At 40.4% G+C, this 11,278-nt stretch overlaps 1 protein-coding gene across 1 annotated transcript in view; it reads left to right on the top strand.

Moving 5' to 3' along the window:
* The window catches only part of LOC107566169 (collagen alpha-1(XV) chain-like), a 26,015-nt gene that overhangs the window by 10,736 nt on the left and 4,001 nt on the right, over positions 1–11,278 (top strand). Inside the window, exon 2 of the mRNA XM_016251547.1 lies at positions 8,826–9,373. Coding sequence (XP_016107033.1) covers positions 8,826–9,373 — 548 coding nt within the window. The remainder of the gene's footprint in view (positions 1–8,825; positions 9,374–11,278) is intronic.

Below are 11,278 nucleotides of genomic sequence, written 5' to 3'. Positions count from 1 at the left end.
GCGACGCGAGGAACAGTATTAAGAACCGCTGCTTTTGAACATTGATTTAGATTTTTTTTTATTTTTACGTGCACCCCTAGTTTTCTCTTCCTCTTCTCTAAAGCAGCACAGCATGGCCCCGCCCCCTTTGCTGCCTTTTCCCAAGGGCGGGGTTTATCTGGGTTTGTGATGTCACGAACCCGGGAAGTAACTCGTTGTAGTCCCTACCAGCCGTTTTTGTAGGCATTAAACTGCCAGAATTTGAAAAGACGATATCTCCGTTTGCATTGAACTTCCAGCTTTGTAACTTTGCAGATATTGTTTATGCTCAAACAGCAACATTACACACTAACTAACGTTAAAAAATGAAATCGCAATGAAACACCCCTTTATTACTTTTACAAGCATGTTGGCGTGAATGTTCACGAGAGACAGGAACCTTCCTGAAAGCTGTCATTCCTACACCAATGTTACACAAGATCTCAAGCAGTTCCATTATTCTTTTCAGTTTCTTTTTCTCCTCTTCCTGTTCCTTTGGAAAGCTTCACACTTGCTCTGAATGGCTTTGGTCTGAAAGCAGGCTCTTAATTCTCAGCACTGTGTGAGCTCTCAGCTGCTTAAACACAGCTGTGGGCCGCAGAGTCGCTGATGTTTACCACCAAACACACTGAGTCCACGAGGCCAGGCTCTGTCAGTTTAGTGTCGTCTGTCAGGGGTTTATTGATCTGTTTGTATCACAGCACTCTCTGACCTTACATGGCGGGAACCTCAACTTCAGTTGTCTTTCTGAATCTCTCTGTCCACAATCCTGCATGTACTACTGACCTAGAAGGAAACTGATGCTGTATTTACTTAATAAAAGCAGCTTTATTGACTGATATGATCATTTCACACTAACCTTGCAGAAATGTTTTTTCCTAAGTCTGCACTTATTTCCAGTAAGCCTTCAGCCTCTGACCTCTAAACTCTGAATATAAATTTGGAATTGTTTGAAAAAGTCATATTTATGAGAATTCAGAATTACATAATTGTAAGATTTTTTTTTTTGTGGGGGAAAAACAGAATTGCAAGAAAAAAAGTCATAAATGTGAGATGAAAAACCACAATTACGGTTTTTATTTAGTTATTCCACGGTGGAGACAGGCTTCCATACAGGACACATTGTGAAATTATACAGTATCCTGAAAAATAAAATGCATGACAGTTTCCACAAACAATATTAATGTTTTCAACATTGATAATAATCAGAAATGTTTCTCGAGCAGCAGATCAGCATATTATACTGATTTCTGAAGATCATGTGACACTGAAGACTGGAGGAATGATGCTGAAAATACAGCTGCAGGCCAGGCTCTGTCAGTTTAGTGTCGTCTGTCAGGGGTTTATTGATCTGTTTGTATCACAGCACTCTCTGACCTTACATGGCGGGAACCTCAACTTCAGTTGTCTTTCTGAATCTCTCTGTCCACAATCCTGCATGTACTACTGACCTAGAAGGAAACTGATGCTGTATTTACTTAATAAAAGCAGCTTTATTGACTGATATGATCATTTCACACTAACCTTGCAGAAATGTTTTTTCCTAAGTCTGCACTTATTTCCAGTAAGCCTTCAGCCTCTGACCTCTAAACTCTGAATATAAATTTGGAATTGTTTGAAAAAGTCATATTTATGAGAATTCAGAATTACAAGGAAAAAAACAGAACTGCGAAATTTAAACTCAAGAAAAACAAGAAAAAAAGTCATAATTGTAAGATTTTTTTTTTTGTGGGGGAAAAACAGAATTGCAAGAAAAAAAAGTCATAAATGTGAGATGAAAAACCACAATTACGGTTTTTATTTAGTTATTCCACGGTGGAGACAGGCTTCCATACAGGACACATTGTGAAATTATACAGTATCCTGACAAATAAAATGCATGACAGTTTCCACAAACAATATTAATGTTTTCAACATTGATAATAATCAGAAATGTTTGTTGAGCAGCAGATCAGCATATTATACTGATTTCTGAAGATCATGTGACACTGAAGACTGGAGGAATGATGCTGAAAATACAGCTGCGCATCACAGAAATACATTACAGCTTAACACATATTCACATAGAAAACAGATGTGCTACATTATAATAATATTTCACAGTGTTTTTGATCAAGATGAGCCGAAGAGACTCTTTCAGAGACAGCAGATAAGATTCTCACTGCACAGTGCTGATATCAGTGCAGTAACGCTGGCTCAGGTAGAAACAGATCTGAGTGATATCTCAGTGGATGTGAAGGGAGTCGTGACAGATCCTCATAATGAACAGAGGAACAGATGTGCTCCTGATCTCTCTCCGTCAGCAGCTCCTCGTGTGCCACCATAAACACGCTCCCTTCCCCTCCTCAGCATCTGCAGTGTTTGTGTTTCTCAGCGGCTGATATCGGCCCGTGGTCTTCTGTGCTTCTGCTTTGCCTTCATACGCAGCCGGCGGCCGATTCATCAGAAACTCAGTCGGACTCAAGAGATGCTTCGTAGTTTTAGCAAAGGGTCAGAACAGCTGAAGTATTGCTAAAAGAAGGATCTTCTGCCAAATATGATCAATCATCATCAGTCATAATAAGCACACACAGAATCTCAGACTTCATCAAGTCACTGTAATACAAAGAATCTGGACACCATGCATGCAGGATATGTTTTGAAGTTTGCATGCTTTAGCAAAAGAAACATGAAAAATGTATGTTAAACATTTAGATCTGCATCTATGAGGAGAACAGTCAAAGAAAGTAAAATCTGTGTTGATGTGAAGCTGAAGGACTGAAGACTGTAGGCTCCTCTGAGGACAGTCATTAGTGGGGGAGACTGGGGCTAGTTGTCACACTTTACTGTATATCTCAAAACATCAGTGCACAGAAAATTTCATGCAGTTAATTAAATACACCTTCTGTGACAACATGCCCCAACAGCAGGCCACGGAATAAAAAAATAAAAAGGGTAATTGCAACTTTTTTTCCTCATAATTAACACAAAATTATTATTTTTTGAACAGTCCTAACTTTATACAGTATCTGACCCTTAAGAGATTTTTTTGCTCCCAAGTTGAAGTGTATTTTCTCAGAATTGCCTCTGACCTCTAAACTCTGAATATAAACTGGGAATTGTTTGAAAAAGTAATTTTTATGAGAATTCAGAAAAATAAAAAAAAATAAAAACTGAATTGTGAAATTTAAACTCAAGAAAAAAGTCATAATTATAAGATATAAAGTCAAAGTTACTTGTTTCATTTTAATTTTTTTGTCGAAAAAAAAAACAATTGCAAGAAAAAAAAGACAAATGTGAGATGAAAAAACACAATTACGGTTTTTATTTAGTTATTCCCTGGTGGAGACAGGCTTCCATACAGGACACATTGTGAAATGATACAGTATCCTATATAACACTATTTATAAAAATCTATTTATAAGAAAATGTAAGTTTTGTTTTGGCCAGCACATACAGTATGTTTTATTAATGAATTGAATAATGTACTGGTATTGCACAAAAATAGCAGTTAAAACAACATTAATAAGAAGCATTTTAAGTGAAGTCCGTGTTGAAGTAGTGTGAAGCGAGTCGTTTCTGGATAAAGCGCTGCTTTTGTCACTGGTTCTCTGTGAGTTGTGCTTCCGGTGTGTTTACTCTTTGAGAAAAGCAGGCAGGAGTCTGTGAATGTTTGTGAGTAAACCTAGCGTTCCCATGATGCTCTGCATGCGACACACCTGTGCTACTTCCAGTCTGTGTTTCACAGCGGCGTGTGTGTGTTTGCCAGGCGCTCAGTGTGATAATGACCCACGCTTTCCTCCGCTACAGCCGTTTATTACTCGTAACGGCACAGTCTGCACCAATCAGGCTTTCAGTGAGTGATTTCTGATTATTCCAGAGCACAGCAGACGTCTCCAGTCACAGTCCATGAGCCGTTGTGTTTGAAGAACCGCTCGAATGTTTCCCAAAATCTGAGTCTCATTTGTGGTTCTCGAAAGAAAATGCCATTGATTTCCATTGGCACTGTTGATTCAGACCACTAAACAACCAGCCAGAAGAAACTCATTTTCTGAGAAACGACATATTTCACAGTGACGTATTTAAGGATCTGAGTGACATTTAGTGTTGGTTTTCTGTGAACATGCGGTGATGAATTATCCAGCTCTGCTCTCTCAGTGAAAGCGCTGGACAGTCTGGAACCACAGACATGCCGCTCTGCTTGCTTATGTGCTGCTGGTAGAAATGAAAGCTGTGTGTTTGTTCTTTAGCTTGGTGCTGAAATCTGTAGCGCAGTGTGTGATTCAGCTGATATTACAGGATCTGTGAAGACTGACAGCAAAGATCTGTGGCACTTTAATAGACTACAATACAATGAGATATAGTTTAGTTAATTCAGCTTTCATCAAGTTTAATTAAATATAGCATGAAACTGTTCAAATGTTTGGAGTCAGTAAGAATTTGTTTTGTATACTTTTATCTAAGGATGCATTAAATTGATCAGAAGTGACAGTAAGGACATTTATAATGTTACAAAACATTTCTGTTTCAAATAAATGCTGTTCTTTTGAACTTCTTGTGCTCAGTGGAATATTATTCACATTCTACACATTCTACTCATTTATTTAGTCTTGGTTAAGCATTTGGTGCTCCGATCCAGTCGCTCCGCTGCTGTTCTGGTGTATGAGCTCATGAATAAAGCGAGGCCTTTCCGTCATGTAGGTCGTCTCCTCTGAGGCTCATGGGAGTGTCTATAGATTGAGTTTAACACTCCTCCCTGTGCCGCACAATCTGCCAAATTCAAGACCTCATTTTGGACGACTGAGATCCCTTCATTCTGCTGCATCTGCTCATTTTCTCCCTAAAAACACTTCATCCACGAGCTTAGACAGATGAGGAGCTGCGCAGTCAGCGATGACCTTCACGCTCGCGCTGTACTTCTACGTTTAGCCGAGGGTCTGTTTCTGAATCCGTGTTTCATCGTCACGCTTGCTTCATCACTAACAAACAGCACAGCGGTCACTTCCATGGACCTCAGTGGTTTTCTCTCATGTTCCTCATGACCTCAGCCCACCGAGAGCCAGTAACTCAAACCTTCAGGTGTTACCCAGAAGCCTTTGATTGTCCAGTCTTCATCTGGTCTGGAGTGAACCTCTCTGCTCCGAGAAATACACGCCGTTCCCAAACGTCTTCATACTGGCGAAGTTGCACAACAGACTGCTGAAATCGTATTATCGGGCACATCTATGGAGAATTCATGAAGGGACAAGTGTGCACATGGAAATAAATAATAACAGATTACTGATCATTGAGTGTGTTTTCATGCATAACAAAACACTGACCTACATGATGACACATTATCGGGTTATTACGCTTAGGTGATTAGGTTATTATCACTGTAAGACTGTGCTTGTGAACGTATTCACTGATGTAAACAAGTCTCCAAACTCATGCATGCTTTCATGCATATAAAGATGTAAATAAACGTTGGTAAGACTTTACCTGAAACCTTTATATTTAATGCATTATAAAAGAATTTAATGCATGGATTATGCCTTGTAATGCAGCTTATAAATTATCCATTGTATGAATAATTGTAACTGCAGTTTTTATGAAAAACTCAAGGTGTTAGTAAAACTTTTAAATGCACGCCATTGTGCCTATTATTTACTCTTTCTAAAAGGTCAATTCTGCGTGAAATTAATACATGTTACTGGTTTTAGTGTGAATGACTTATCGGTGAATACATTTATTTATTTAGACAATGTGTTATTAATTAAAATTGCGTTCATTCCAGTCTTCAGCGTTCACTTTTCACAATCCAGTCAACAGCCGAGTTCTGTCTATGCATTTCACTTGGAAACACTCAACTCTCACAATAATGTCTTGTTTGAATGACTGCATCAGGTGTCTCTGTTCACTTTTGACAACCACTTAACAGCAGGTGATATCTCACTGTTCTCACTGCTGTATAAAGCTGTGTTGGAGTCCTGATCCTGAGCTTGATGGGAATCTTGGGTTTATTAAGTCGGCGTCTCCTTGCGATAGCCTCTGATCAACGTCACAGGATAATTGGTGTAGCTGACTAATAACATGAAGCATATTTATGAGTGAAGCTGCGTCGGATCATATATATGTCGATTATATATCACTCGTTAGTGAGCGTAACTGCTGAAGCTGGATTTGGCGTCTGCGTAGACTCTTATCGCCAGGTTTCTGACTTCACAATCTCCTCATTGGTTTTATTTACTCAGCTGCATCAGATCGTGTGCATAAACACTCACACTGGTTGATATGACTCATGAATTGGTTTTTGGCCTGCTTTATATATCATGTAAAAGAAAACATTGGGAGATTCCTTTCCTTCGGGATCTGAAGTCTGAAGCTCACCGAGCTGAACTGTCATTAGTATATGAGCATAAACTCTTCATTCCGCCGTTGAGCTGTTGTGTGAGTGCTAAGATGGCATGTCTTGCTGTAGTGTGCCATTGAAGAGCCAGTGGTCCAGATCTCCAGCACTAACCCCTTTCAGATGATGGGCCGGTAACAGAGCGGCTGATTGTTTGTGCTTCTCCTGCGCTCTAATCAAGGCCATGTGTGCACTTCAGTTCTGATCTGGCTCAGTTCGGTGTGCTCGGCTGATTTGGTTACATGTAAATGAAGCTAAAGTGTGATCCACCGTGGTACAGTAGTTCTGGCAGACGCTGCTGTTTTAGTTTCTCATCTGTGAGGGAAACAATCAGATCTTTTCTGAAAACAGCAGCCGATTGAAGTGAAGCTGTAGGAGCTGCAGGGATGCCTGGAGGCAGTTTACAGCCCCGGATCAAATGTGTGCGCTAATAAAACTGCAGAACCGCTCGCCGGATCTCAGCACATGAACAGGAAAATGCATGGTGTGATTATAAAGACTTTTATTGTGGCATGAAGTATTAGCAGGACCGAGACTGTAAAGAAATACTAGAGAAGGAAAGTGTGCTTATAATAAAGTCTTTTGTTTTGTAAAGCATGCATTGTGAAGTCTGTGGATGGAATTCAAACATTTCAACATTGATAATAATCAGAAATGTTTGTTGAGCAGCAGATCAGCATATTATACTGATTTCTGAAGATCATGTGACACTGAAGACTGGAGGAATGATGCTGAAAATACAGCTGCGCATCACAGAAATACATTACAGTTTAACACATATTCACACAGAAAACAGCTAATAATATTTCACTGATCAAATAAATGCAGCCTTGATGAGCAGAAGAGGCCTTTTCCAAAACATGAAAATATCTTACCAACCCCAAATATAATAATAAAATAATTATATAGATAGATAGTTTTTAAAAATATTTTATATATCTGTTTCAGAAAAATAATGTCATTAATAAGATAATTTTTCTGTCTGTTGTCAAAAGAGGTTGTCATGTGAAATGCTAATAGATATTAACACATTCCATTTTTAATCAGATGTAACTATTTGATATTTATAATGAGATGATTTTGCCCTAGAATTGAGCTAAAACAAGCACCTCAACTCAGCATTTTCACTGATTACGATTATTATTATTATTGGTGTACATGTTTCCACTCATCCGTGTGTCTCAGAATGACCTAGAACGGCTCTGTTCAGTGAACGTGATTTAACCAAGTGCAAAATGCTCCTGGATCAACATTACAGTCCACAAATATAGACTTAACCCAATCCCAACCCCTAAACTTAACCCTACACATAATTTATTCCTAATATCAGAGGGAAATGATAGCTGATTAACAAGGGTGTAGAAACACCTAACTCTGATCGTAAGCCTAAAACTGAGATTTCCTGAGGTTATCTCTCAATTCTGATTGGTTGATTGGAATGTTGTTCCAGGATCAACAAGGATGTTAAAGGGGTCATCGGATGCGACATGCACTTTTACAAGTTGTTTGAACTGAAATGTGTGTTGGCAGTGTGTGTACACAACCACCCTACAATGATAAAAATCCCCCCAGTGCTTTTTTAAAATCACGATAAATGATAACCCCTTTCTCAGATCAAGCTGCTCTCAGATTGTTGGCTGTGTGATGTCACACAGACCCAGGCCCCTCCCACGATTGTTGATTGACACTGGAGTTTTACCTTAGCTCCGCCCTGAGTGAGCTGTCATCAGTCCGCCATTGTTTCGCCGCCGGAGCAGATGTAGACAAGAATGACTCCTGAGAGATTGAGATGTTCTGTTGCTGGATGTAATAATGAACAGCAGTCGTCATTTACTCCCGACATCTGAGCCGCTGAAGACGCAGTGGATTACATTGTTTCTGAAGAGAATGCTCCCCGATCTACATAAATGTGTCTATGTTCGCGAGAATCATTCGTGATCCAGCTTCACCAACAGAAGTCAGTGTAAAGTTTTTAATGAATCTTTGCAAATCGCCTTTCCTAGTAATATGCTAGTTAGCAAGTTCCATGACGAATGTGGCTAAAGTTTACAGTCTCATTAGGATGGCTCGTCACCCCACGGAAGAGAGGGGCAGGGTCAGCAGAGCTCATTAGCATTTAAAGGGACATGCACCAAAACATCTCGCTGTGAACAGAGCTGTTTTTGACAGGGTAAAAAGGGTGTTGTTTTACACTACCATTGAGAAATTTTAACCAAAGTATTTTATAGACTTTTCATTAAGAGCCTAAAGAATCATACCAACTTGTGGAAAATGGGCATCCGATGACCCCTTTAATCCAGGAACATGTTGTACTTGGTGAAATCACGTTCACCAGGGATAGGGTTAGGTCTATGTTTTTGGACAATAATATTGATATCTTGCATCCCGGCGTCCGGCTGTGTCCGGACGCGTTTACTGACTCTGTTCTCCGTCTGTGCAGAGCGGGACTCAAGCGCTCAGCTGGACCTCACCGAGCTCATCGGCGTTCCTCTGCCGCCATCTGTGTCCTTCGTCACGGGCCTGGAGGGCTTCCCGGCATATAGATTTGGTCCGGACGCTAACGTGGGCCGACTGACGCGCTCCTTCATCCCCGACCCGTTCTACCATGACTTCTCCATCGTGGTGACGGCCAGACCCAGCTCTCGGCACGGAGGAGTGCTGTTCGCCGTCACAGACGCGCTGCAGAAGATCATCCATCTGGGAGTGTCTCTGGCGCCGGTGGAGGACGGGTCCCAGCGCGTGGTTATGTACTACACCGAGCCCGGGGCCGCGCACACACAGGAGGCGGCTTCATTCAAGATGGGCGATCTGACGGGCCGCTGGGCGCGCTTCACGCTGGCTGTACAAGGGGAGGAGGTGAAGCTGTACATGGACTGTGAGGAGCAGCACCGCGTGGCCTTCCGCAGGAGTCCAGACCCACTCACCTTCCAGCCCAGCTCCGGCATCTTCATAGGGAGCGCCGGGGGAACCAGGCTGGAGCGCTTCCTGGTGAGTGTTAGGGATGGGCGATATGGGCTTTAAAATATATCACGGTATTTCTGGTATTTATTGCGATAACGATATCAATGACGATAATTTAGGGAATCCTGTTTCTTAGAGAAAATAATTATCTTTCCTATTTTTACCCAAAACAGGGTGTTGTGAGCGTTACTGAGTACACGCATAATGTAATGACTGTTTAATTCACACTGGAAGCCAGAGGGCACTCTTGCGCAGAAACTACACATATGCATCGCAGAAGTAATGTCACTGTCGACACTCCATGAAAATCCAGTTATAGCTGAATAAAATGCACAACGGAGATGGAGAAATTTGGTCACAAAAATAAGTTATTTCAACCAGGGTTCGGCTCAGACCTATTTTTTGTCGCACTGTACAGTACAGCCCTGACCAAACCAGTTCCAGATTGTAAAAGTGATCAACTCCTCCTCAATTTCACATCCGCCTTGCACCATGTCTCCCACACTGTCGCACACAGAAATATGTCATCAAATAGTAATATCGCGGGAAGACTTATTCTTATTGTGGGGAGAATTCTTACTGGTCAATCGTAAACGATAAGATATCGCCCTTCCCTAGTGAGTGTCACTGTTTTCTCACGCATGTCTGCAGTAGCGATGATACGTTCAACACGGAAGCTCTGAAGCTTGTATAAAAAAAAACACACATTTCACATTGAAGCACTGTATCGGAGCAGGCCCGATTCTACGGGGGAGCTAGAAGGTGCTAAGCACCCTCAAACGAAATCAATAGCACTCTCAGTTAAAGCTGTAATAATGGCATTTTATTGCAGATTTGGCAAACTATCCAGGGCTGCGTTTCCCAAAAGCATTGTAAGCTTAAGTTGATTGTAGCTCCATTGGTTTCAATGGGTCTATGATGTACTTAAGCTTACGATGCTTATGGGAAACGCAGCCCAGTGCGTTATGGTTTGCTAATTTCTATTTCAATTTGTTTTTGCAGCGTTGAGCAATGTAGCCAATCACAGACATATCTGTCGATATCTTGAATCAGAGGTGTTCAAGTTAGAATCCTCTCACCACGACAGTTTTTTAAATCGGAATTTATATATTAAGATCAAATTAACTTTGGCAATGAAATAACAGTCTAAGGACTGAGGCAGAGGTAAAATAGACAGATCACAGATTTAATTTATGAATTTATGCTTGATTTATTTGAATAATTTTAGTGGCAGTACACTGACACAAATGAATGACTTTGACAATGACCATTATTTATAAACAATAAAAATAAAACAAAGAATCATTTGTAGAACCAGATGTGAAGCCAGCGGCTGTAATAGAGCACTGCACTGTGGAAGGCGTTATTCATTTTTATAACGCTTCACTACAGGATATGAACAATCCAGTTTGATGTTTCCCTTACTAGTACTAGTAAAATAACTAGTACCTTTTCCAGTTTTCTAGATATTTTTCTTACATGTACTAGCTGATCAACAATCACATGTACAAGCTACTAACAAGCTACTAAATGAACAATTATTCAATTATTATTATTAAATTGAACATTTGCAGCTTAATTCACGTGATGTGTGTACAGCTAGGCATCTTTGGTTTCCTCTTTTTGTGTCATTTAGATGGTAAATGTGTGCCTTTTTATCTTTTGAATCACTTATCAAAAGTTGCTAAAGTTTTTTTTAGAAATAGCTAAATTTGTTGCTAGGTGCTTTTGGAAGAAAAAGTTGCTGCGGTAGTCTGAAAAGTTGCTAAATTTAGACCCTCACCTTCTAAACTTTGTCATCACTCGCGAACAACAGACAGAGAGCACACCAGAAACTCCAGTTGATGCCCAAATATGATTTTAATGAATGTTGGTGCTATATATCTTATGCCTCCTAGTGGTTCATCCATGCTCTTCATTAAAAAAATAAAT

Source organism: Sinocyclocheilus grahami, unplaced genomic scaffold (genome assembly GCF_001515645.1).
Source record: "Sinocyclocheilus grahami isolate Dianchi unplaced genomic scaffold, SAMN03320097.WGS_v1.1 scaffold1053.1, whole genome shotgun sequence".
Lineage (NCBI taxonomy): Eukaryota > Metazoa > Chordata > Actinopteri > Cypriniformes > Cyprinidae > Sinocyclocheilus > Sinocyclocheilus grahami.
This window is presented reverse-complemented; position numbering and strand designations above follow the sequence as displayed.